This window comes from Phaethon aethereus (assembly GCF_964289735.1).
Source record: "Phaethon aethereus genome assembly, chromosome: 8".
NCBI lineage: Eukaryota > Metazoa > Chordata > Aves > Phaethontiformes > Phaethontidae > Phaethon > Phaethon aethereus.
The window spans coordinates 24,453,954-24,480,246 of record NC_138584.1 but is presented as its reverse complement, the minus strand read 5'-3'; the positions used below and the strand labels follow the sequence as shown (position 1 = coordinate 24,480,246).

The following is a 26,293-nucleotide window of genomic DNA, read 5'->3' as shown; positions in this document are numbered from 1 at the left end:
GTCCTGCTCCTCTCTCCTCCGTACTCGCCGCGGGCGCCGCCATCTTGCCCTACGTCCGCCCCATCGGGCGCCGCCATCTTTCCTTGTCGGCGGGCGGGGTTTGCCGTAAACCCGCGAGTAGCGAGCTCGCCGGTGCATAGGGCTCGGCCGCTGCTCGCCGTGCACAGTACCCGGTGCGCGATGCGTGCGGGCGGGGAAGCGCCGCACCAGGTGCTGGGCCGGCTGCGGTTCCTGCTGCAGTGCAGCGAGTGCTTCCGCCGCGCCCGGGCGCTGCCCGCCGCGCTCTGCTACGTGCCGCGGGAGGTGCAGTACAAGATCTGCAAGGACCCCGCCGCCGCCGCCGCCCGCAGCCTGCTCAGCGTCTGGGACAGCCCGGGGCCGGCACGGGGCGGCAAGCGGGCGGCGCGGGCCACCATCGAGGTGCGGAAGGGCGGCTGCCTCCGCGCCAGCGGGGAGGAGTACTGCAACGGCGCCGGGCTCTGGGTCAAGCTCAGCAAGGTAACGGCGGGGGGCTGGGAGGCCGCCGCGGCCTGCGCTGCCCGCGGAGGGGCCTGTCCGTCCCCTGACGGGAGCCGGCTGTTCCCCGCAGGAGCAGCTGGAGGAGTACAGGAGCGGCTGCGAGCTGGAGGAGGGCTGGGTGCTAGTGTGCAAGCACGCCGACGGCGGGGACCGGCTGGTGCCGGTGGAGTCCACGGAGCGGATCCAGCGGCAGCAGCAGCTCTTCGGGGTGGACTACAAACCCGTCATCAGGTGCGGGGCCGCCGCTCTCTCCCTCTCGGTCGCCGTCCCTGGCTTCCCCGGCTCCCCCTTGCACGGCAGAGAGCAGGGAGGTTGTCACCCCCCCATTCACCCAGGTCCACCTGCGTGGGGTTTCGGTGTGCTGCCCCTCAGCCGTTCCTGCTCTGGACAGCTTGGCTACTTCTATGGAAGTGAGGCAGTAGGGATGCCAGATGTGGAGTTAACTGGGTTTGGCTCGGTCACTGTGCTTGTCACCTGCCTAGCAGGGTGTGGGCTGGAAGTGGAGATGATTGGAAAGGAAAGGGCAGTGGATGAGGCTGGAGGTGATGGAGGATGGAGTGTGGTGGGGCTTTAAACCCAAATCTTCCCCTTCCAGCTACTCCTTGACCACCAGCACCTTCTGTCCTCTGGGATTTTCTGACTCCCCCTTTCTCTGGGTTGTTTCAGATGGGAGCAGGTGGTGGATCTGACATACTCCCTGCGCCTCGGAGCGAAGCCCAAGCCCATGGAGCAGGATGAGGCTGCAGTAGAGAAACTTCGGTATGAGCTGTTTCCCAGCTTCTGCTGTGGTTGGGTGCAAGCTACTGTCTTTATCTGGCTGCTCAGACAGCTGTCCCCTGCAGACCAGAGGAAGAAAGGGGAAGAACAGCTCTGCTTGGTACAGTCTTGTCCTAGATAAGCCTGCACAAAGCAGAAAACAGGGCAAGACCAAGGCAAGCAGGACATGGACCTGCCTTCCCTGATCCATTAGCCTGGCTGTCCCTGGCTCTCCAGACCCATTAATCACTTTTTCCTGGTAGGTTTGTGCCCCCGACATGGACTTACGAGTGTGATGAAGACCTGGTGCATTTCCTGTATGATCACATTGGTAAGGAGGATGAGAACTTGGGCAGCGTCAAGCAATACGTGGACAGCATCGATGTCTCGTCCTACACGGTGGGTTAAAGGGACAAGGCTGCATCAGCCCCACTGTGCCCTGGGGCTGGGGAGTGTGGATGGTACTTGGTCTGCTGCTCTGGGCTGGGCTGCATTTGAGGATGTGGGAGAGAAGCCTGGGGAGCGTTATGCAGCTTATTGTGTAATGTGGCCCATGGAGGGGCTGTGGTTTGAGAAGGAAATGCTAATATTAGCTGCTAAGCCGATTCTAGGGAGGGTTTGATATTCTGTGCTCTGAGTGTGACCCCAGAGCACCTTGGAGGGTCAACTCCAGTGTCCTGTGCACTCTGTACTCCCTGTGTCTACCCACAGCCGAGCAAAGGGAATGGTCCAGTTTGATGCCCTCTGGCTCTAAGATTCATGACAAGAGTAGCCACTAAAGGGAAGTTAATCCCATCCCCATCTGATCTTCCTTTCATTTACTGCCCTCTTCCAGGAGGACTTCAATGTGTCATGCTTGACCGACAGCCACGCCGACACGTACTGGGAGAGTGATGGGTCCCAGGGCCAGCACTGGGTGCGGCTCAACATGAAGAAAGGCACCATTGTCAAGTGAGGCACCTCTCCCCTGCGTACTGTCTCACAACTGGGGCAAGCTCTGCAGCCCCCACTCTCTGCATGAGTCTGCCCAAATTTGCCCTGTGCTCTCTGCCTCTCAGCCCTTGCACTTGCTCTGGGCTTGAAGGGGTCTTAGCATTGTCACACGTACCCAGGGATCCCAGCACCAACTGCGTGTGCTTGGTAACCAGGCAATGAGGGGGAGCAGAAATGGGTGTTCAGATGCAGTTACTTTCTCATTTCATGCTTCACTTTGCAGGAAGCTCCTGCTGACAGTGGATACCACCGATGAGAACTTCATGCCCAAGCGGGTCGCCGTGTATGGGGGTGAGGGGGACAATCTGAAGAAACTGAACGATGTCGGCATTGATGAGTGAGTGGATGGAGGTAGAGAGGGTATTGTGGCCCTTGCAGGGGCTGGAGGTGCTAGACAGCCCAATCCTGAGCAGTCATGCCAGCACCAGCCTGACTTAAGAGGCCCAGGGCCTTGGGACAGGCGTTTTCTATCTCTGAGCTGCAGGTTCACCCTGCCTGCAATAGCAGATGGCACAATCATCAGGGCTGTCCTGATCCGATTGTTGGACCCAATGGGATCATGTTGCCTGGACCTGAGGCACCAGCAAGGTTCAGGCATTCAGCAGAGGCCATGTTGTAGACAGCTGGGTCTGGGTTCCTGCCACAGGCTCCCATTTCAAAAGACGTAAACCCTATTCCCTTACAAGTGGCTGAGTGGATTTTGGCAGGATGGGCGAGGGAACAACTCCACAGCCCTCGTCTGTGCTGTGTTTGCAGGAGCTACATTGGGGATGTGTGCGTCCTCGAGGACATGACAATACACCTGCCTGTCATCGAGATCCGGATTGTGGAGTGCAGAGGTAGGACTGGGTGTTATCGCCACATCCATAATGCACCTGTAAGGTAGTGTACATTAAGAGTTTGTTCCTGTGGCTTGTACTTCTTGGCCCTGTGGGCTGTTTCAGGTGAGATGCAGAATCACCATGGGAAACTCCAGGGGAACCTGGAGGTTTGCAACCTCTCAGCTTTCGTCCTATCTTTCTCTGCCTTCAATTTTTTTTTTCTCTTCTGTAAATTCCCTGCCTCTTCTTCACAGAGGTATTTCAGGCTGTTGGTGTCCAGCCCCAGAACTGGCGGAGCTGGTCACATTCCTAGTGCTTTTACTTACAGACCTCCCATGCTGGAAGGCTTGCTTTCTTGTGGTCTTAGGATATCCATGGTCTTTCTTGGCAGATGATGGGATTGATGTTCGCCTCCGAGGCATCAAAATCAAATCCTCACGACAGAGGGACTTGGGGCTCAGTGCTGACATGTTCCAGCTGCCCAATTTAGTGCGCTACCCTCGCCTAGAAGGGACAGACCCTGACCTGCTGTACCGACGGGCCGTGCTTATTCAAAGGTACTGTATGGACTGGAGCAGACAAGTGGGGTGGCGTTGCCTGCAGGGATTGGTGCCGTCTCCAGCATGAGTATGGCTGGAAGCTGTAAAGCTGTGTGACTCCCCTTGGGACAGGCGTCCTAGACCCTGGAGAAAATAGCAGAGTCATTTGGGAACAAAGTGGGCTCTCTGGGTTAACTGCCCTGCATGTTCAGCAGAATTTTGCAGCTCACATTCACAGTGTCTTGTGTGTTGCAAGTGCAGCGTATCTGTGCAGTGCGCGGGACAGATGCATGCAGAGTCCCTTACAAGGGGTGCAAGGTCCCTGCAGTGCCCAAGGAGTGAGAATTTAGTACCAAAGGCTCTGTGGTGTGAAAGACCATGCTGGGTTGAGTTTGGATCAGTTGTTACTTTCTGCTTGTGTTTGGTCTGGAATAGGCTTGTGCAGATCCCTGTCCCTCCTGTGCTGCAGTACCTTCTTCTTTGGGATTTAGGTTCATCAAGCTGCTGGACAGTGTCCTGCATCACTTGGTACCAGCCTGGGACCACACTGTTGGCACGTTCAGCAAACTCAAGGTGAGCGATTCCCTGGGTGTCTTCTGGAGTGTCAGTCTGGCAGGGCGATTGTGCTTGGGCTGTGGCAAGGGAGGCAGTCAGCGTTTGTTGCCTTTAAAGCAGCTCAAGGGAAATACCTGGCTGAGCTTAGTTTATTAAAGCCGTGAAAGGTGATATTGTTTAGAGGCTAGTTTCCTGCTGAAATGCTGATGTGGAAACACATAGCTATGGGGTAACAAGTAGAATCAAACCAGAGCATTTCACCCTCAAAAGCACTTGGACTGTAGCAGCACTGGACCTGTGAGCTGGACGCACATCCCCTCCAAGATCTCAGCACAGGACACTCTGTTCTTACACTTGCTGCCAGCAGCTTTGAGCTGGCTGTGTCCAAACAGCAAGGCTTTTACCAGTAACCTCTTTCTGGCTTTAATAAACTTTTGATTTCCATCCTTCTCATATGACTGAGTTTGTCCCTCCAGTTGTCGGTTTTCCTTACATCCTTTCCCAGAATACATGTGCTGGACACTGCTTGGGTAGCCCCATTCTGTGTGTTTCCAGGCCTGGTGTCAGAAAGCACTGTAATTCCTGTGCCGGCTCAGTGTAGGACCCAAAGCATTTGAGGATTCTTGTTTGTTTAGAGGAGCTTGCTTTAATTACAAATAGGGATAGTAAGATTGATGTTTTGGTGAGGGTGAGGGTGAGGGTGAAGGAGAGTCCAAGCAACACTGGAGTGCGAGCATCAGATGACGGCTGATGGAGAGAGGACTGGGCTTGGTATCTCCCTTAAGCCAGAAAGCAAAATCTTTTGGAGGCAGAGGTGGAGCAAATACTGTCCAAGATAATGTGTCTGCATGTGGAAGGCAGTGGCCCTGGGAAGCGGAGAGACCTGGTGGTGCAGTGGCTTCAGTAGGAAGTAGGTGACACGTTTTGGACACTGGGCACTTCTGATGTTTTGGACATACCTTTTGGCAGCATATCAAGCAGTTCTTGCTGCTGTCCAAGAGGCGCACAGCTCTCATTACCCAGTGTCTGAAGGATTCGGAGACCAGCAAGCCCAATTTCATGCCACGGCTCTATATTAACCGACGCCTGGCTATGGAGCACAGAGACAACCCTGCCCTGGACCCCAGCTGCAAGAACGCTGTCTTCACCCAGGTACTGGTCCCTCCTGGAAGGGTCGATGCTTCTCTGGGGAGAGTGGGGCATCCCAAAGCCAAAATGAACCATGTAGAGGTGGGCAGAAGGGACAGCTTGGAGCTGGAGATACCTGGAGTCCTCAAGGCCTTTTCACATGACTCGTAAGCTCTACAATTACATGTGCTGATGATCCCATATCCAGGAATAACATCTAGGGAGGACTTGGGATCTCCAAGTTGAAGTCTCTATTCTGAATGCACTCTGTGCCACGTTGCTAATGCAGAGCATAACAATCTCGTTACACTAAAAGGGCAGTGAGGAATTCTTGTGTGACAACAATAATGCAGCTGCATACAGTCCCGTTTTGTGGTTTTACAGCAATGCTGATCTTCCTATTGCCATTCTCCCCCTGTGTCCAAGAGATCTATTGCTCTATGTGTGCACAAACAGCCCGGACTGCTGTGAGGTTTAATATGTGTTTAATGTACCTCCAAGACTAGAAAGCTCCATACAGTGATTAGCACTGTAATCTATGTTTCCTTTCCAAAAATGAAGGGCTCCTAGACTATTTAGAGATCAGCTTCAGTCAGTATTTAAAGGTTTGGGGCAAACCAGATTTCTTCCAATTTCCTGTCTTCACCTGGCACTGGTTCCCCTGGAGAGTGGATACCGGCCTTGATCTTCTCTGCTTGTTGCAGGTGTATGAAGGCCTGAAACCCTCTGACAAGTTTGAAAAGCCACTAGACTATAGGTAAGCGGTCTGGGGTAGGGACGGGATCATGCAGTGCTGGGAGCTATGTCCTCTGTCAGAGCAGGGTGTTTGTCCTGTGCTCTGGAGAGGGTTTGCTAGGGCAGGAGCCAGCTCAGCCATGGGATCACCTGTTCCCCAAGGTGTCACCTCCCAGCTGAGGATGTAGCTGTGTCTGGAGATTGAGATCTTGTCCTGTCCTAAGCCCAGGCTGGTCCACCCCAGTCCTGCAGTGTTGCTGCTTTGCCTGCTGCCTCCCCAGCATCTCCTTGGCTTTGACCAGCACCTCAGACAATGCCTGGTTCTCCACAGGTGGCCGTTGCGTTATGACCAGTGGTGGGAGTGCAAATTCATCGCAGAGGGCATCATCGACCAAGGTAGGGGCTGTGTGAGGCAGGGGCTCCTCTGGAGCAGAGTCAGGGGTTGATGGGGTGACTCCATTGCTGTAGGGGCTCTTGTTTGCTCCCAGTGTTGCTGCCCATGGAGGAGAGAGGGGAAGGCAGGTTGCCTTGTCCTCCCACCCCTGGCCATGTCCCAGATAAGGAGGGCTGCTTCCTGGGATGGGGATCAGAGCTCCATTAGTCACTAACAGCAGCTTTGACAGTGCCAATGCTCCCTCTGTCTGTCCTTCACAGGCCAGGCAGGGATGATGTTATTTCCTCCGTCTTATTTCCTCTGGTGCCATAAGGCTCTGACAGGAGCCTTCTGCTCAGCCCTGGGCCAGGCTGGACCAGAATTTCTCATCTTTGCTCCATAACTCTGAGGGTCAGCACATGGGGAGTTCATATCACTAAAAATGTCCTTCTTTTGGGGATGCAGGTGGTGGTTTTCGGGACAGCCTGGCAGATATGTCAGAGGAGCTGTGTCCCAGCTCGGCAGACACCCCAGTGCCTCTGCCCTTCTTTGTGCGCACGTCCAACCAGGTACTGTGGGTCAAGGTATTCGAGGCAGATCTTTCTGTGCCTGGCAATGCAGTGCTGTCCCTGTCCCCGTCCCCCTGCATGCCAGGGACGCACCTACTTTTGCTGGTTCAAAGCTTTTCCTCATGAAGGGTTGGGTAGATTTTGTGGCATCTTGTTTTAGGATATACTGACAAGTGCGTGGATACTTGTCTCTCACTAGGAATATTGCCAAGGAGGATGGGGGGTTAGCCCACTTCTGTTGTGAGAAGTGCCCAGAGGCACTGCAGGAACTGAATTTGTGGTGCTTCATGCTGCGCTGAGATCATGACCTGGAGTTGTACCTCTCACTACTGTAGGGTAATGGAACTGGAGAAGCTAGGGACATGTACGTCCCCAATCCCTCTTGTAAAGACTTCCCAAAGTACGAGTGGATCGGGCAGATCATGGGAGCAGCTCTGAGGGGCAAGGAGTTTCTGGTAAGCTTTCAGCCTGTCCCTGCATGGAGGTTTGCTGTAAAGGGAGTCATTAGCCCCCTTCTGCAGCCTGTCTGACAGGAGCATGGGAGGGTTCTGTGATCACACACTGGGACAAAAGGTGTTTGGCAGGATTTGGGGCCGAGGCGCTCAGCTTGAGTTTTGGGAGATGCTGCTGAGAGCTTGGGAGAGGGTGTGTGGTCTCTGCTTGACTATGATGAGCTCTGCATGTTACAGGGGAAGCAGGGAAGTTCCTTTGTGTCTGCACTGTTAAGCCTTATCTCCATGTTTGGAGATGTCTCCTTTCACACAGACTCAGCAAAATCCCTGTTCTCCTTCAGGTCCTGGCTCTTCCTGGCTTTGTATGGAAACAATTAACAGGCGAGGAGGTCAGCTGGAGCAAAGACTTCCCTGCTGTGGACTCTGTGCTGGTAAGAGGAACTGGGAGGCTGTGCCTATCCTATTCCTTGTGGCACTCAGCAAGGTGGTCATTTGTGTTCCTGTCCTCATGTTGTACTTGCTTCCTCCTGTGATGTGTCAAAGAAACACGCACAAAAAGGGCACTCTTAGCATTTAATGCATCTTATAGCTGATACAGGGATGTAGCCATGCTGACTACTGCTTCAAGCATGCAATGCCCCAGGGTCTGTTAAACAGCTCTAGGGCAGCATATCCCATGCTGTGCTGCTGTTGCTGTCACTCCAGCCCTCCTTGTCTGGGAAGGGAGGAGATGGGGGCTTGGGGACACTGCTGCCCACTGGGCATCTCTCTAACAAGCACTCATCTGGGGCCTGGGCAGGTGAAGCTCCTGGAGGTGATGGAAGTCATGGACAAAGACACCTTTGAGTTCAAATTTGGGAACGAGCTGACCTACACGACGGTGCTGAGTGATCAGCGCGTGGTGGAGCTGATCCCTGGTGGCAGCAGCACCGTGGTGCACTATGAAGACCGCAAGGAGTTCATCCGCCTGGTGCAGAAGGCTCGACTGGAGGAGAGCAAGGAGCAGGTAACGCTGTCCCATAGCATCAGTGGTCACTGAGTTCTCAGAGACATACCCCCCCATCTGTTTCTGGTAAAATGTAGCGTGGTTAGTGTCCCTGTGCTCATTAGTGCAATAGTAGACAGTCCTTGGAGCCCATGGAGTTGAGAAGCAAAGTGGCTTGTAGCAGCATGGGAGACTCTGGGTTTTATTCCCAGCTCTGACACAGGCTTCCTGAATGAACTGGGATGCATCTCTGTGGGATCCTGTTCCCTTCATGTTCCTTGGAGCATTTGCTGAGCAGTCACGTGGCATGCATCCAGTCAAGTCCCTAGGTTCAACCATGAGCCAGGGGAATGGGCGCTTACCTGCCCTGTATCCTTTTCAGATCATGGCCATGCAGGCTGGGCTGCTGAAGGTGGTGCCCCAAGCTGTTCTTGACCTCCTCACCTGGCAGGAGCTGGAAAAAAAAGTCTGTGGTGACCCTGAAGTTACAGTTGATGCCCTGAAGAAGCTCAGTAAGTGAAAGGCTCTGCTGCAATCTCCTTCCCTGAAAACAAGACTGTCTTCTCTCCGTGCTGGAACAAGGAGAGCTGTGGGAGGCCAATATTAGCCTTTAGTACAGTGAGAATGTGGGCCTGTATACTTCTTGCCTTTAGCTGGGTGCTGATGGGGCAGGGCTGTCCCTTGTCTCCATGCTGGGCCTCAGAGTAGAGGCTGGGGCATCCCTAGGCTGCCAGTATCTGAGCTTCTGTGGAGCCGAGATGTGAATCTGGATTGCTTTCTGGGAGGGGCCTGACTGCATGTGTCCCTCATGCCTTGGGCCTCCATGCTTACACCTTGCAGGCACGGCACTGCACTGCACTGGCAGAGGACCCCTGGGTGAGCATGGGAGGCCCTGCTCTAATTTACCCAGGAGGAGCTTGGATCTTTATTATACTCCTCTTTTGTATCCTTTCTGCCAGCCCGGTTTGAGGACTTTGAGCCACTGGACACCCGTGTTCAGTACTTCTGGGAAGCACTCAACAACTTCACCAATGGTGAGTGATTTGCTCTGTCCCTGCATATCTTGTGCCATGACAGCCTGGGAACTGGGAGGGTGAAACCACCCTCACTGCTGCCTGGGGAACAGATGGGAACCAAGGAGAGCAAGCAGCTGGGCTGAAAGAACCACTTGCTAGTGCTGAGGGTACCTGGAAGTGGCTGTACTCTATCTTGCATCCCTCTAGGGTCTGCTGATGTCTTTACTTTTCCTTCACAGAGGATCGCAGCCGCTTCCTCAGATTTGTCACTGGCAGAAGCCGCCTTCCAGCACGGATCTACATCTATCCAGACAAGATGGGGTGAGTCCATTCTTCTGTAGGCTGCGAGGCTGACAGATCCCACACCAAAAGGATGTGTGGTCTGGTCTCCCCTTCCTTGCTGGGCTGCTGGTTCTGACCAGTTTGTCACCTTTTCCCCAAGCTCTGAGACAACAGACGCTTTGCCGGAGTCGTCCACCTGCTCCAGCACATTATTCTTGCCTAACTATGCCACGTAAGTTTTGGTGCTTCCCTACATCTGGGTGACTGTGTGTCTGGGCTCTCTTCTTAACCTTGGTGCTGACCCACTGGGCCCCATCATTTTGCCACACTTATGTCCCCCTGCCTGTACCATGTGGCCACTGTGATTCTCTCTGAGCGGCTGGTGAAGCATAACCTCCATCTTGGAAAGCACCTTGTCCTGTCAGCTTGCAAATGCAGCAATGGCAACTCATCCTTGTCTGTTTTTTTTCCTTTTTTCTCCACCTTCGCCATCCCTAGAGCCAAGGTATGTGAAGAGAAGTTGCGCTATGCCGCCTATAACTGTGTGGCCATTGACACAGATATGAGTCCGTGGGAAGAGTGATGTTGCAGCCTGACTGAGCAGCATGGACAATCGTTTGACTAAAGCGTGCAGTAGGAAGAGCTCCCTTGTCCCCCCAGGATGTGTATATATAATAAACGTACAGGTGTGAAGCCTGGCTTGCAGCAGTGGTAACCAGCACCTCTGTGGACATGGAGGTTTGCGTCTTCAGCAGAGTGGGAACTAGCTTGAAGCATAAATGTAGTTGCAATAATGAAATGCAGGTCTGGCCCAGCCCTCATACATCAGAGAGGTCTGGTAGGCTTTTGTAATGAGTTCTTCTCCACGTGTCCCTGTTGCAGCTCTACAACTCTTGCTCCTCCTGGGCTGTGCTGTGCTCCAAACAGAAGTGGGGTAAGTGCCACAAAGCTGCACAGCAGGTTACAGCGCAGGACAGAGAACTATGAGCTGCTGCTGAGACCACGGGGGTGCTCAGTGTGTCCCAGCCTGAGTGTCCTGACCACATTCCCTTGCCTTGTTCCTGCTCCCACCTGAGGTCATGAGATGATTCATCTAGGTTTAAGAAGAAATGGGGCAGGCTGGTGGCAGGTGCTGCAGGGGTGCTTCTGGCCACCAGGTGTCACGATGGATCTGCACAGCAGGACTGCGAGTGCTGTCAGGAAAGGGCTCCCATGCTTTTACATCGCACAAAATCCCCATTCCTGTGTCCACCCGTGGTTCCCTGCACTCCTTGCTCAGCAGCGACTGCTGGGGGAGCTGCTCCCCTACAGGAGGTGGAAACTGTCTGCTTCCCTCCTGCTCTGTAACTTTCAGTTCTGCATCTGGCATGCTGGTGGCCTAGCAGCTGTTCTCCCAGGCCCTTTGGGCCTTTGTTTTCTCCTAAAAGCCAGTATTACAACTAATCTGTTCTAGTTCTCATGGAGGTGTGCAGGCAGGGCCAAGCTCTTTTCCCAGACAGCGGGAGTTAGAACAGTAGCAGGTACAGCAGTGCCGGGCTCTGCTTTCCTCTGCCATGGGAAGGTAGGTGCAGGTTTCAGGTGGATAGGGAAAGCCTTTGCCCTGGGGGAGTGGAGAGACTCTGGGTACCAAGGCTTGGAGCTCCTTGAGCACTGTGGACATGCACCGTTTGAGCGAGGAGTGGGCAATGAAATCTTTACAACCAAGACCACTGGAAATGTTCCCTGATCTTTCCAGCCCTGTGCAGGGCTAGTCATTGCCTAGCGCTATGAGGTACTAGATGTTGGTCCACTTTTAGACCCCTAGCTCCATCTTCAGCCCATGTGGTCTGTTGGACCACCACTACTAAGAGCCACTGAGTCACTGGGACTTCAGTGGAGTGGGACTAATGCTGTAAATTAAGATTTATCCTGTCTTAACACTTCATGCCATTTTCTCCTCTGTTGAAGGAGTCTGTCGTCCAGAAATCACTTCCAGTTGTAAACAAAGTCCTTCCCTTCACCACTTTCCTTTGAAACTGCTGTTTCCCAGACCTGCTGAGGGGGATTGTACTAAAAGTGATGTAGGATCAGGAGAGAGCATGTGCTGCCGTTGCCTGCATTGCAGTGAGTGGAAGGGGTATAGGGTGAGCAGGGAAGCCATTTCTGGCAGCCCTTTCCTGCAGCAGAGCCTTCCACACTTGGGTGGGTGTGAAGTCCTGTCTGCTGGAGAAGGTGTTTTGTAAATCCTAGAATTATCTCAGAATTGAGCTCTGTGGCTTTGTGGCTGATTTGAATGACCAGTGTGGACAGGAGCAGAGCCTGTGTGATACCTTTCCGTGATGGTGGCTGAGTCACTTCCTCACGTGTCTGTTTTCAGTGAGCATGAGCCAGCTGGTGAAGGGACTTTGATCTGCTGGCTTTGCCTCGGTCAGGAGTGTTGGGGAAGGAGCCTTCAGCATTCATCTGGGATTTGAAATGAGCCCTCCTAGATACTTTCTGGCCACTGACATTTGGGTGGAATTGATCCTGCTTTTTCCAACCTTGCACACTTGTCTCTTAAGGGAGATCAGCCGGAGGTCACATCATTTACTGAGCAGAACTAGGAGTAGCAAGAAAAATTGAGTCTTCTCTGGTGCTTTATTGCTGGGCAGGGGACAGTTGGTTGATGAGTGGCGCAGGGTGGGATAGATAAAATGGCCCAAGTCTTTGGTGGAGGGTGAGCTGATGTCACCTGTGGGAATGGGCAGGCTAAGAACCAGCTGGGGCTGCTTGGAGTGACAAGCTTTGGGAAGCAGGCACCTCTGGCTGAGATGTTTCCAACAGGTGACCACTGGCTCCCCTGGCCTTTGTGGAAGCAACTGCAGCTGACAGAGGGTAGCTGAGGTAATTATAGAGGTACCCAGCACAGGTCAGGTTTCTCACCGAGGGGTGAGATGCTTGGACAGCTGTATTCCCTCTTGTCAACCATGTGCACAGTCCCAGCCCTTGGTGATGAGGGGTGAGCTGCCAGGCAGGGCGATGCTGAGAGCAGAGCCTGGCTGAAGCAGTGGAATTCTTCCCTGGAAGCATCATGGCATCTCCATCCCTGGACATGCTCAAGAATTGTCTTACAGTCCTGGGCAGTCTGATCTAACTTCCAGTCTCACCCTGCTGGCTTCAGGTCTAGGTCCTCCCTAACCTGAAGCACTTGATGACTGTAGAGTTATGGACTCCATAGCTTTTCCTACATTTCCTACATTTCTCTACTCTTCTTCTCAGCAAGGTCTTTTAGCTTCTGACCTCTCACACCCTTGGGTTTATTTCCTGCCACTAAGAAAACAGCTGCCTAGGGGCTTGCTGGAGCTCTGGGGAAAGAATCTAGCTGGTAACAGGGATTTCTATTTAAAAAGTACTTGTAGTAACAGAACCCTGGCCCTAGCAGGAAGGCCGCAGTTGGGAGCTCATCTAGGATGGTCTGTCTGGGTTTAACCTCTACAAGCATATTGAAGAAAACATTCTTTTACCATATATACCATTGTTTTACTGTCCATTTTGTGTTATGGCCATATACATGTTGGAGAATGGCAGCAGCTGCTGCTGTGGTATTACACTGGGGTGTAGAGACCTGTGAAATCCCTTCCAGTTGCAGGAAGAGCCTATCGCTGCAGCAAGGACTCAGCTGAGATCATTCAGTGCATGGTCAGAGGGTCTGGACAAACATGGGTACTGAGCAAGGATGACAAGGTAACCCACAGATCATGCTGTTGAGTTTGCTGTGCAAAGGTGAGCTGGGAAGGGGGAGCTGGTAATCCCCCTGGATCTCCTCTGTGCAGTCCTCTGTCTCATTTGTAGTGTTTTAAAGCCAATCATAAACTGAATTTCTGCTGTGACAGCCTGATGAATTGCGGAAAAGGTCAGCCTGGCTCATCTCTGGCCAATCTCAGGGGCCCAAAGTAGGTGTTATTTCAGTGCTGGGTCACGTTCCTTCTCCTCTGATCTCTAAAGCTGCGGGTAGGAGCTGTCTCCTACCATGTTTAACAAGACACAAGTCATGTCTGCCTGCAGCATGTGGCCCGGGGTGAGGGAACCTTCCTGGGCACCAGAAACCAGAGGCTGCGTGTCTCCACCTCATCACCCAGTCTCAAGTTGCTCAAGATAGATTTTTCAAGCAAGTGCCATCCTGAGGAAGGTGGTGATGGCCCTGTGCTGCTGGGAAGGGGAGGCATCCATGTGTGCCAGAGCTGCAGCTTTACAAGGTATGTAGGGATGAGCTGGGGGAGAGACTGATGCTGTGATGGCTCCATGTAACCACTTGCTCTCTCCTGACTTCAGCTTGCTGAATTGTCATAGAATAGCTTCAGGTGATTAATAACACACATGAAGTCTAGCTGTTCTTGTTACTTCACTAATACACTCAAGTATGACAAGCTATAAGTAGTTTGACAGGATCTATCTGCCCCTACCTCATGTAGGATCTAAAATAAAGCGAATGAACTAACTACTCCTGGCCTTCCTGATGATTTGTCTGGTCTGCCTGGGGCTCCTGCATCCTTCTGTTGGATTAAACAGTGATGGAGACTGGGGGCATGAGAGGCAACTGGAGGTGAAGCAGAAATTGGCCCCATACTACCCTTTGCACACAAAGCCGCGTCATAAAGGTAGCTCAGAGTATTAACTGGTTCAACCCTTTGCAGCAGCTCTGCAACCAGGTTTACAGGGTGATGTGGCTGCGGAGGGAGATTATGGGACCTGCCTGGCTGCAGTGGCCGCAGTTAGGAGTAAGGCAGAAGCTTGCATTTCTCTCACGTGGTGGCTTGGGGCACTTTGCTACTGGCAAGGCCAATGCCTGTTGCTGCGGCGAGGTACAGTCACGCCTATTCAATAGATAACGTTGCTGTTGGACCTCTCTTTGCATTATGCCTTTGCAGGCAGGGATGGAGCCAGACTCTGACCTGGCAGGAGTGCAGGCAGGTGCCGGAGGGGTGAGGGGACCTTTGAGCTCTGCCAGCCTAGTTGTTTCCTGATCCTTAAACGCAGCCCTTTGTGCTCAGCCTGGAGAAATACAGGTAGTGTGGGGTGGAGCGGAGCTGTTCTCTGCCACCGCCTCGCTGTGGTATGCGACAGGCAGACATGAGGTGGGGTGATGCACTGCCAGCACTCTGGGGGGGTTGGGTGCTGCTGGGTGTCGCAGCCTCGCTCCTGCTGCCAGGATGCCACTGCTGGCTGGGATAAAGCTGCTCCTGGGCAGGGAAGTTTGTCATTCTCCCCAGTGGGTGCCTGGAGCCTCCCCATGCACTGCAAGCCTGCCTGGGGCAGGAATAGGTTCCCCCAGCCAGCCAGGAGCCGGCTCTCCCCATAGCAGGATGCCCGCTCCCTTCTTTTCCCTACCCATGGTGGAGGTGTAGCCCTGTGCCCTGACCCCACAGGGACCCCCTCTCTGCTTGCAGGGATGCAGGCAGTGACAGAGGCCTTGGAGGCCCTGAGGAAGTGGAGTCTGAAGCTGGAGGGTGAGGGGATACCGGTGACCCGAGGGACGGGGGCGAGTGTAACACAGTCACCTTTTGGAAAAGAGGGGATGAGGGCGGCCTCACGCCCAGCACCCCGCTGCGGAGCGGGGGGTCCGTGGCCCGGCAGGGCTGGGGCGTGGCGGGGAGGAGGTGGCAGCCCCCAGGCCAGCGCTCCCCGCGGCGGGGCAGCACCGGAGGCCGGGCCGGGCGCGGCCGGAGGCGGAGGCGGGCGCGGCGGCACCGCCGGAGGCGAACCGGCACCGCGGGCACGCCGGGGCGGGCACCACCGAGGCGGCGCGGTGCACGGAGCCGGTACCCGGTGCGCGATGCGTGCGGGCGGGGAAGCGCCGCACCAGGTGCTGGGCCGGCTGCGGTTCCTGCTGCAGTGCAGCGAGTGCTTCCGCCGCGCCCGGGCGCTGCCCGCCGCGCTCTGCTACGTGCCGCGGGAGGTGCAGTACAAGATCTGCAAGGACCCCGCCGCCGCCGCCGCCCGCAGCCTGCTCAGCGTCTGGGACAGCCCGGGGCCGGCACGGGGCGGCAAGCGGGCGGCGCGGGCCACCATCGAGGTGCGGAAGGGCGGCTGCCTCCGCGCCAGCGGGGAGGAGTACTGCAACGGCGCCGGGCTCTGGGTCAAGCTCAGCAAGGTAACGGCGGGACGCGCCCCGCCGAGCAGCCGGGAGCGGCCCGGGGGACGCCGGGTCCCGCAGGCGGTGACGAGCCGGGATGTGCTCGCAGGAGCAGCTGGAGCAGTACGCGGGCTGCCATGACCTGGCTGAGGGCTGGCTCCTGGCGAAGAGGTTTGGAGAGGGAGGAGATAAGCTGGTCCCGGTTGACTCCGTGGAGAAGATCCAGTGGCAGCACCAAACGCTCGGGGTTGATTATAAACCCGCCGTCAGGTATGGCCGCAGCCTGCTGCGTGCTGGATGGGGACAGGGCTGTGGGCGCTGGAGGTGCGTGTGGTCCGTACCCACAGAGGTCATGCGACCCAGCCATCCCAAATCCCTCAGGCACGTCCAGCACAGCCCCCCTCACTCTCTCCAGCGCAGGGTGGCTCACATCCCTGCCGAGCCTGGGTGCAGGAGGGTGGCCCCTCGCAGGCTAATCCTGCTTGCTTGCGGCAGCACCCGCAAAGGGTAAGCGTGATGCCAAGGGGTTTTGAGGCGCTCGGGTTTGGACTGAGCAACGTTGCGGAGGTAATGCAGTGATGAGAGAGCTCATATTTGATTTTCGTGACGGAAGGCTGTGTGCAGGGCTGAATTCCCCCACTCTGCCCCAGGCTAAGGCTGGAGTAATACTTGGGCACGCTGAATACTGACCCATCTTTTCCCTTGTGTGACTCCTCCACTGATGCTACTCCAGCTGGGAACAAGTGGTGGACTTGACCTACTCCATGCGCCTGGGAGAGAAGCCCAGACTTGTAGAGCAGGATGAGGCCGCGGTGCAGAAATTTCGGTATGAGTGCATCTCCTAGCACAGTACTGCAACACCCCGAGGGGTGGCCGGCTGGGGCCTGGACATGCCTGCAGGGCCAGGACTGGCTTCAGGGCCAGGAGTGGGGAGGATGGGTGCCATGAGATGCCTTTTTCACTGATACTGTTTGACGCTGCTCCAGCAAAGATGGACTTTGCTCCGTGGAGCACTGGAGTGACTGCGTGGTACTATTCCCACTGGGCTGGGGCAGCCATAAACAGCCGGTGTGGTGGTGGTGAGGAACAGCCGAGGCATCTGCCTGTGGCGGAGTCAGCTGCCTGGCACCATCCCAATGTGGTGACCATGTGATGCTGCAGCCACTCTGACCTGGGGCACCTGCACAGTGCTGGTGGGCAGGTTTGGGGCGCCGCTTGATATCCTCGTCCCACTAACATGGAGCTGCCCTGCAGGTCTGTGCCCCCAGGCTGGAGCTATGAGCATGACATGGAGCTGGGGCGCTTCCTGTATGATCACAGCGAGAAGGAGCTGCAATGTGTGGACTGCACCAAGGAGCACCTCAGCAGCATCGAGGTCTCCTCGCAGGCAGTGAGTACTGGGCCTCCTCCAGAGCCTAAAATCAGGAGTGGCTGATGGTGGCTGTCTCTTCTGCAAGGGACAGAGGATGGTGGTGGGGTTTTGCTGCTCTAGGGAAGCTGCCAGGATTTGGGCGTCTGGAGCAAAACCCTTTGTGTCTCTGGGGCACTGCGAGGCATCTGTGGCTGTGCCCAGCTTGCTTTGTGCGGGAACTGTCATCCACCTGCAGCCTAGCAAACTAAGGGGCTGGCCCAGTCCTGACCTCTTCTGGTCCCACGGGACCTGTCCCGGGGTGGCCATGGCATGCCCACGGATGCTCAGCTCCCTCCACTCCGTGCACTCTTGCAGGAGGACTGTAGTGCAGCCCATCTGACCGACAACCAGACATACACCTTCTGGGAGAGCAACGGGCCCCCGGGGCAGCACTGGGTGCGGCTCAACATGAAGAAAGGCACCATTGTCAAGTGAGACCTCAGGGTGTCCCCTCCCTGCCGCCAGCTGTGCTGGGGATGGGCAGGGTATGGGGCAAAGCACCATCTTGCTCCTGAATGCAGCTTTCCCGAGGCTGCAGCTGGGGCCTCAGGGTCGAGATGGGGGGCAGCTGCCTGCAGATGCATCCCAGGAGGATGCAGCCTTGCCCCCCAGCCCCGGGATGTCTCTGGGGGCATCTCTGTGCCCAGGCAGCTTGGGAGGGGAGGACAATGCCGCCCCTTGCTCTTCTCATCCCCAGGAAGCTGTGGCTGATGTTAGATGGGCAGGCCAGCTCCTACATACCCAGGCGGGTGGCTGTGTATGGTGGGGCACCGAACAGGCTGCAGCACCTGAGAACAGTCTTAATTAACGAGTGAGTAACAAGCAAGCAGCAGCCTGGCTCCAGCTTGGGCCAAACTCCTGAGCTCTCTCTGCATCCCGAGCTAAGGAAAGGGCTGGGGTCGGTCCTGAGTGACCTGGTGGTGATGGTGGGTATCTGTGGGTTGGGGCTCCCTGGGTGCAGGCTACATCTGTCCTCACAAGCATGGTGCTCCCCCACCTCCATGTGCCAGCGAGAGCCTTCATCTCTACTCCTGCTCTTCATCTGTGCTGTGGCAGCAGAGCTGCAGCATACTTCCTCCTGCCTGGTGACTCTGGGGTCTTTCCTTCTCCTCTTCCTCGCCTCTGGGGGCACACACTGCTGCCATGTCCTTTCTGAGCATCTCTGCCGTGCTGTGGCTAAGTCCTGGAGTGCTTCACTTCTCCCTCTTCGCCCTGGCTCTGCACCACTGTTCTCGAGGCAGGCAGGGGTTTACACAGGGGTGTGAAGATCTCCTCCTTCCACAAAACTTGCGTGTTTGCCTTTTTTTGGCTGAGCAGTGAGCTTTGTCTTTGAAGAAGCACCAGTGAGACCACTGAGGTCTCTTTCCCAGTGGCAGGAGCCAACTCCTTGCTGCCTTGGGGCAGTCACAGTGGTTTTTCCCCACACGCCCACAGGTCTTTGATGGGACCTTGCCAAAGGCTTTGGAAATACAAGCAAATCACATACCAAATTGCTCATCTCCACAAATCCTTGTTTCCTTCAAATCACCTTTGCGTGACCAACTCATCTCAAAGGACAGATGTGCTGATGCGAGATGCACCTGGATCCCCTGGGAAGAGCGACGTGCTCTTGGCTATCTCGCCTCTGTTCTGCTTTGAATTTATGCTCTTTTCCGGCACTTCTCTGGATTCAGCTTCCACCTTCTTCAGGACATCTCTGTGCCTCTGACAGCCTCTCCTCTCTTCTCGGTCCCCTCCTGCCATGGCCCCGGTGAGGCGGGGGCCTTTTGCCATAAGTAGTAGCTGGGGAGCCGGAGTGGCCTGTGGCTTGCTGGCCACCTCGCCAGTGCCTCATGGCTCTGCCATTTCCCTCCATGCTGTGTGCAGGAACAGCTTCCAGGACATCTGCATCCTCCGCAACATGAAGACCCACCTGCCAGTGCTGGAGATCCACATCCTGGAGTGCCGGGGTGAGCCTGTGCTGTGGGACTGGGGCTGCCAGCCCAGCCTGGCCCTAAAGCTGCAGCCAGTACCAGCACCTGTGGCTCGCTCTCCCACACTGGCTGCTTTTTGGGGTCTGTTGGAGGAAAAGCTGGGGAATGAGCCTCATTTGGGATGCTGCAGGCGCTGGGGGCTCCTTGCCCCCAGTTGCAGCTTCAGAGCCATGCCGGTTGCACAGCTGCAGCCATACACGCAGCATCACTGTCCTTTCTCGGCAGACCAAGGGTACAACGTCCGCCTGCGAGGGATTAAGATCAAGTCCTTCTGGGAGTGGGACCTGATCCTCAACACTAACATGTTCCAGCCAGCCCGGCTGGTGCGCTACCCTCTCCTGGAAGGGGTGGACGCTGACGTGCTGTACCGGCGGTCTGTGCTCATTCAGAGGTACGGTATGGGGATGGCACCATCCCCGCAGCGAGCCCGGACCCTAGAAGAACCGTGCCCTGGCCTCTAGCAGTGGATTGCACGTGTCTTGCTTAAAATCTGCCAGCTCCTTTCCCATGTGTGGCAGGGACTTCAGCTTGCTGCTCCTCATCCAAACACAGCTGCTTCCCATGTCTGGGGAGCACAGTGGTGGCATGGGGCGAGGAAGACCTGCATCATGTGGAGTCCCTCACTCCGCTGCCTGCAGGGCAGTCCCAGGCTGGGGTCAGCATTGGCCCCACAGAGAGACTCTCTGCAGCCATTCAATCAGAGTGCTGCAGTGTGGGCTGGGATGCCCTAGTTTGCAACTTTTTCTTGGGGGGAACAAAATAAAGTGCTTGGACAGAGGGTGCTGGTCAAGTGCTCTCCTTGGTGTTCTGGTGTCCCTCCATGGGCTGGAGGGGACCCACGTGCAGGGAGCATGGCACCCAGGCTTGGTGTGTGCCTGGGTCTGCCTGGGGTGAAACACCACAGATGCATTGGGCTCTGCACGTCCACCAAGCCCTTCGCATCCTCACACTGCTCCTCTCTGGTCTCCAGGTTCGTCCAGCTCTTGGACAGTGTCCTGCATTACCTGATCCCCCTCTCTGAGGACAGCATCGGCACCTTCAATGCACTCAGGGTGAGCATTTACTGGGTTCCCTGGGATGGTGCTGGCAGGAGCATCTCCTCACAGGCTCAGCTGGTTTTCCATTGATCTGATGGGGACAGCCCAGCCCAGGGCTCATGCCAAGAGCTGCCATGCTGGGCATTGCTGGAGGGATTGAGGAGCTGAGCATCCCCTGTGACACCAGGGGCTGTGCTTGGGGAGGGGGAAAGAGGGCATTCAGTGGCAAGATAAGGCCTCTGACCATCCCTGCTCATTCCTTGCAAGAGCATGAAGCCATTCCTGCTGCTGTCCAAGCAGAGCACAGCCCTCATTACCCACTGTCTCCAGTCCTCGGAGAGCAACCCTCCTCAACCCCGCCAAAGCTGTACATCAACCGGCACCTGGCCCGGGAGCGCTGTGCCAACCCCATGCTGGACCCTGGCTGCAGGAACACTGTCTTCACCCAGGTATGACCACACCATGCCCCGTGCCAGGTACCTACCAGTTCAGCATTGCTCGCTCCTTGCTGCATCTCATCCCCTTTCCATTCTGTGCTCCTCTCCAGCTGTACGAAAGCCTCAGGTCTTCCAAGAACAATCAGCCCCTGGACTACAGGTAGGTCTTCATGTCACATTTGTTGGGTGTCACCTCCCCAGAGCAGGATGCAGGGGAATGCCAGGTGCTGCTGGCTCTCTCGGAGGAGGGATGTGTGTGATGCTGTTGCTTCCTTGCAGGTGGCCCCTGAGCTACAGCCAGTGGTGGGAGTGCGAGTTCATCTCCGAGGGCATCATTGACAATGGTGAGAGCTCTCCCCTCCTGCCTGGGGCTCTCCCCTGGGCTTTCTCCTGTTTGGGGGCAACTCAATAGGTCACCCCTGTGCTGGAGTGTCCACACTGTCCAGGCTGCTCTGTGGGAGGCAGTCCCGCTCTGCACATGTGGGATGATCTCTGCATCTCCCCTGTGCCCCCAGAACTGCCTCTGCCCCAGGGAGAGGGGGTGGCTTGGCCAAATCCTGCGGCTCAGCATCTGGCCCGGGACTGGCATGTCAGGCATTAACCAGCCCCTGCCCCATTGCAGGTGGTGGTTTTCGGGACAGCCTGTCGGATGTGTCGGAGGAGCTGTGTCCCAGCTCAGGCGATGTCCCCGTGCCCCTGCCCTTCTTCGTGCGCACAGCCAACCAGGTTTGGCACCCTGCTGTCTGCCTGTCCTGGCCCCAGGGAGGCATTCAGCAGAGCCTGGGGGCTTTTGGGGTGTTAATCCTATCTTAACACTTGCAGGGCTATTGGCTGGGGGGGCTGTGCTTGTACCTGGGTGGTGGAGATCTCCTGGTGGGGTGTAAAGAGCAGGAGAGGCAGGCGGAGGGGTGATGGAGAGGGAGGCTGCAGGGATGGACTGCACTGGGCTGGTCACATCTGTGTCCATGGGTCCTAAGCCTCTCTCCTGCAGGGTATCAGCAGCAGTGACACCAGGGACATGTACGTCCCCAACCCCTCCTGCAAGGACTTCCCCAAGTACGAGTGGATCGGGCAGCTGATGGGAGCAGCCCTGAGGAGCAAGGAGCTTCTGGTGAGCATGGAGGAGCCTCCTGGTTGGCAAGGGGACTTGGCAGCAGCCACCTTGTCTCAGGCAGAGGGGCTGCCCTCGGGTGAAGGAGAGACATGGGGAGGACAAGCATCTCCACTCCCTTTGGCAGATCCTGGCTCTGCCGGCACTCGTATGGAAGCAGCTGGCAGGGGAGGAGGTCAGCTGGAGCAAGGACTTTGCTGCCGTGGACTTGGAGCTGGTGAGCAGAGCTGGGGGACAGCAGGGCAGTGCCATGCACTCCCATGGCTGCTCCGGCTCCACCGTGATGGCTTTCGCTCGTTGGAGTTGCAGGTGAAGCTGCTGGAGATGCTGGATGGGGTGGACAGGGAAGCCTTCGAGTTCATGTTTGGCAGAGAGCTGACCTACACAGCAGTGCTGAGTGACCAGCACGTGGTGGAGCTGATCCCCGGTGGTGGCAGCACCGTGGTGCGCTACGAGGACCGCAAAGAGTTCATCCGCCTGGTGCAGAGGGCTCGACTGGAGGAGAGCAAGGAGCAGGTGACACTGTCCCCCAGGGCTGGCGTGGATCCGAGGGGACCCTGCTCCTGTGGCAAGTTTTCCTGGTACCTGTGGAGTTGGTGGCTGCAAAAAACTGCCCCCAAAACGAGCTCCAGCTGAGTGGTTCCTCCATGCATCCCATACCCAGGATGTCCATGAGCCCCAGGGACCCCCTTTGGGGTCCTGCAGTCCTTGCCCCCGGTGCCCTGGGTGGCTGCCCTGGGTTCAGACCCACCATGGTGACATGGGACCTCTCCTGTGCCCCCTCAAGATTGCAGCCATGCGTGCCGGGCTGCTCCACGTGGTGCCTCAGCCTGTGCTGGACTTGCTCACCTGGCAGCAGCTGGAGAAGAAGGTCTGCGGGGACCCTGAGATCACGGTGGATGAACTGAGGAGGTTCAGTAAGTGCCAGGGCCAGCTCAAAGCTGCTCCCAGCCCTCCACGTGGGCAGGGACCCACCTCAATGATGCTCGTCCTGTGCACGCATCCTGCCCCATGCTGAGTCCGTGGTTGTGGGGTGCCTGGGAGTCTGTGGGAGGATAAGCCAGAGGGACCCTGGATAGGGATGCTTCAGGTTTAGCTGCAGGCCCCACCGGTCCCTGTTCTGATCCATCTGGTCCTCAGCTGCTATGGGCAGAGGCGAATGGCCACCCTGCAAACAGGGACCCCCATTTCTCCACGCACCTTTGTGCAGAGTGCTGGCCCCTCTTGGGGTGCCGGGGACTTGCAGGGGCTCACAAAGAGCAGAGGGTCTCATCTCCTGACGCTGCTCTGGGCTCTCACAGAAGGGCGGGATGGACATGTCCCATGTTAATTTGCTTTGCTGGGAGTTTCTGACGTTGCGTATTCTTTGTTGCAGTCACGTTTGAGGACTTTCCCTCTGGTGACACCCGTATCCAGAACTTCTTGGAGGCGCTCAACAACTTCACCAGCAGTGAGTGACCCCAAGCCTTTCCCTGCTCTTCATGTGCAGCTGGCTGGGCCAGGGGATGGGGTACCCACTGCCCTGTGCCCTGGGGATGCTCACCAGGCGCTTCCCTGGGTGTCGGCTGGGGTTGTCCACCTGGCCCTTCCTGGGATGCTGAGAGCGTCCCTTAGCTTTGCTCCTTGCTCCTGGGATGCTTCTGCAAGGGCAAACCCTGCCATGACAGTGGACAGTCTTGTCCCTGAGCCCTGTCCTTCCCTTCAGAGGATCTCAGCCGCTTCCTCAAGTTCGTCACTGGCCGGAGCCGCCTCCCAGTTCAGATCACTGTCTACCCGGAAAGGGCAAAGTGAGTCTGTCCTGCGCGGTGCCAGGGTCCCTGCCACAGGCCTCCACATGCTCCTGCAGCTTCTTCTTGCCCAACTATTCCTCGTGAGTCGAGCTGGGGACAGGAGATGGGGACGCGTCCTGCTCCCTGGGGCTGGCATTGGGGTCCACTCCCAGGCTCCCCAGGTCCTGCCCTAGGGGATGTCTGGGCGGGCATGGGGAGGGAAGCGTGGGGCTCTCAGTGACTTGGCGTCCCCCACCCAGGGCCAAGGCCTGTGAGGAGCTGCTGCGGTACGCCGTGTACAACTGCATGTCCATCGACACCGACAAGAACCCCTGGGATGAATGAGGCCTCCCAGGTGACCTGTGCCATGGGAGCCACCCGCCCAATTCAATAAAACTGCAGGGCCGGATCCTGCCATCCTGCCCCAGGTCCTGGTTGTGTCCGTGCTTCTCAAGGGCTGGGACTGGAGCGTATTTGGCCAGTGCTGCAGCTGGGGGACCAGCGTGGAGCTGTCTGCTGGGTGCTGTGCCGGCATGAGGTGCTGCGGGGTGGAGAGCATGGCGTGCACGCGTGGGCTGCGGGTCCTGTCCTCTCCCTGGACACGGTGTGCGTGGGGAGCGTGTCCGAAAACCGCCGCCCCCGCAATGCACCCTGCAAACTGGCCCGCCATGCCCTCTGCCTCCAGCTCCCCTGAGGCCCCACCTCCGGCCGCCTGGGGGCGCTGTGCCGCCGAGGCCCTCCCGCAGCCGAGGAGTGATCCATGACTCGGCGCTCCGCAGCCCGGGATCCTTCCCTCGGTGTTCCTCTCGCTGCCCTTGGCCGCGAGGAGCCGATCACAAGCAAGGTGAGGAGACGGATCGAGCCTATCTGTGCTCTACCGCCGCTGTCCGCGATCGACTCACTCGGCTCTCCGCGCGCACGCGCAGTAGGGGCCGGCGCCGCCATTCCTGTCCTGTCAGTGAGGCGCTGGGAGCCGGCGAGGCTGGGTAACGGCGAGGCGGGGGGAGGCTCGGCGCCTCCGCACGGGCTGTGAGGGGCGCGGGGGAGGCGGGGAGCCGGCGCAGGCCTCTGAGAAGCGCTGGGGGCTAAAGCAGGGCGAGGCTGAACCGAACCGGTCTTAGCCCTGGCTCGATTTGGCCTGTCCTAGCCCAGGCCTGCCCGGTTTTGCGGTGGTTGAGTGAGGCCCTGCCCCTGTGCTCCCTCTGCAGCATGGAGTTCCAGGCCGTAGTGATGGCGGCGGGAGGCGGTTCTCGTATGACGGACCTGACCTCTAGCATCCCGAAGCCGCTGCTCCCGGTGGGCAACCGGCCGCTGCTCTGGTACCCGCTGAACCTCCTGGAGCGCGCCGGCTTTGAAGGTGAGTGGAGTGTCACCACGACAGTGTCTTGGTGTGGGAGTGGAGACGACACACTTACCCTGGTCTCTTCAGGCTTCCCGTGGTCATCTCTGCCACTCCCGTTTGTCTCCCCATCTTGTTCTAGTGTCTTGTCGCAGGTGACCTGTTGATTGGGGCAGGTGCTGTAGCAGGAGATCTCTTCTCTGCACTGGAGCTATGCTGTTGGCCCATGTCACATCCCTTCCTTCACTTTAGGCTGCACCTCCTGTGCCAGCGCCCCCTTCCCCCACTTCTCCCCTCACCAAAGCTTTTCCCATCTGTAGGCTTTTCCCAACTTTGATGTCTTTCACAGTGTTGTTAACTAGGAGTCTCTCACTTGTTTCTTTTTCTGAATCGTTAACGAGAGTAGTGTGAGAAGTGTGTCAGCTCTCATTGGATATCTCTTGGTTTGTTGTTTCAGTCTGGCCTGAAGTTCAGGGTTACTTGCTCTGAGGCATTTAGTCCTTGTGGCAGCATGGAGCTAAGCGCTGGGTTTTGGACAGAACAGGGCAGGGGGAAGTGGCAGACTTGTAATGTTCACCTGTGGGCCTTGTTTCACAGGAGGGCTAAAACGGTATTTAGTACATGGTGAGGTTCATTAGTATTTTCTGTGTTTAGGTTTTTGTTTACCTTTTGAGTGGTGGACCAAATCTTTCTGTGATGTTCCTCTTGCTTCTTATAAAACTTCTTCCTGACACTTTTTATATCTCTGTTTTTTCACATTTGTATTTGTTCTTTGCCTTTCTGCTTCTCTGTTTTTGCTTCTCCTGCGTAACTGTGTGATTATTCTGTACTTCATCCTGAGACTGGCCTTTTTCCTGACTGCTGTTTTTTTTTCTGTGAAGATGTAAAGGTCAGCTAGTGATTATCCATGTTAGCCTCTTACTATTTCAGTGTGAAGGAACAAAAGAAAGAGCAAACTTAAGACTCTGCCTTTATTTTGTTTCATTAAGAAGTCCTTAAGAATGTTTTTCCCTTGGAATTGTTTTCTGTCTGTTTGTTGAAATCTGCTTTCTGAATGTCCAGTTTCTTTGACTGTTCTCCTGTCCTTTTTTACTAGGATCATACTTTTATCCCATGATATGGATATATGGATAGCTAAAAACCTCTCTGTAACCAATATTGTGCTTTGTGTGGCTCTTTAATTATTAAGAAATAACCATTTCCACTTGATGCTTTTGACCACGTCTAGATGGTGTTACAGTCAGATCTTTCTCATATATAGCTCTTCAGCTTATCTGTCCCTATGAAAATTTGGACATACAGTGTTGGATATGCAGCTTCAGTAAGCAAGATGCCACCTTTCTGCCCCTCTCTTGCTTCTGCCCCCTGACCAACCTGTACATTTCTGCATTAATACTTCAGT

The 26,293-nt window shown here is 56.2% G+C and overlaps 3 protein-coding genes across 3 annotated transcripts in view; all 3 read left to right on the top strand.

The window, feature by feature from the left end:
* Positions 1-180: 180 nt before the first annotated feature.
* Positions 181-10,521, top strand: LOC309407427 (E3 ubiquitin-protein ligase HECTD3-like; the record flags this gene model as incomplete). The annotated part of the gene is made up of 21 exons (XM_082002956.1): positions 181-498; positions 590-750; positions 1,186-1,278; positions 1,539-1,674; positions 2,111-2,226; positions 2,492-2,605; positions 3,025-3,107; positions 3,481-3,646; positions 4,120-4,201; positions 5,153-5,335; positions 6,016-6,068; positions 6,378-6,442; positions 6,885-6,988; positions 7,324-7,443; positions 7,782-7,871; positions 8,240-8,446; positions 8,808-8,937; positions 9,385-9,459; positions 9,681-9,762; positions 9,884-9,955; positions 10,222-10,521. 21 exons carry the CDS (start codon positions 181-183, stop codon positions 10,304-10,306), a joined length of 2,535 nt encoding a protein of 844 aa, XP_081859082.1. The 3' UTR covers positions 10,307-10,521.
* Positions 10,522-15,514: 4,993 nt separating this feature from the next.
* LOC309407323 (E3 ubiquitin-protein ligase HECTD3-like) lies at positions 15,515-23,897 on the top strand (the record flags this gene model as incomplete). The annotated part of the gene is given in 22 exon segments (XM_082002811.1): positions 15,515-15,832; positions 15,924-16,084; positions 16,548-16,640; positions 17,069-17,204; positions 17,541-17,656; positions 17,923-18,036; positions 19,092-19,174; positions 19,424-19,589; positions 20,169-20,250; positions 20,503-20,584; positions 20,587-20,684; positions 20,783-20,832; positions 20,952-21,016; positions 21,295-21,398; positions 21,664-21,783; positions 21,911-22,000; positions 22,093-22,299; positions 22,571-22,700; positions 23,159-23,233; positions 23,489-23,562; positions 23,565-23,653; positions 23,813-23,897. Coding segments are annotated over 22 exon segments (2,538 nt in total).
* An 864-nt stretch (positions 23,898-24,761) lies between these two features.
* EIF2B3 (eukaryotic translation initiation factor 2B subunit gamma) overlaps positions 24,762-26,293 on the top strand; it is a gene marked incomplete at both ends in the record, with an annotated part of 102,100 nt that continues 100,568 nt past the window's right edge. Inside the window, one exon of the mRNA XM_082002712.1 lies at positions 24,762-24,909. Coding sequence (XP_081858838.1) covers positions 24,762-24,909 — 148 coding nt within the window. The remainder of the gene's footprint in view (positions 24,910-26,293) is intronic.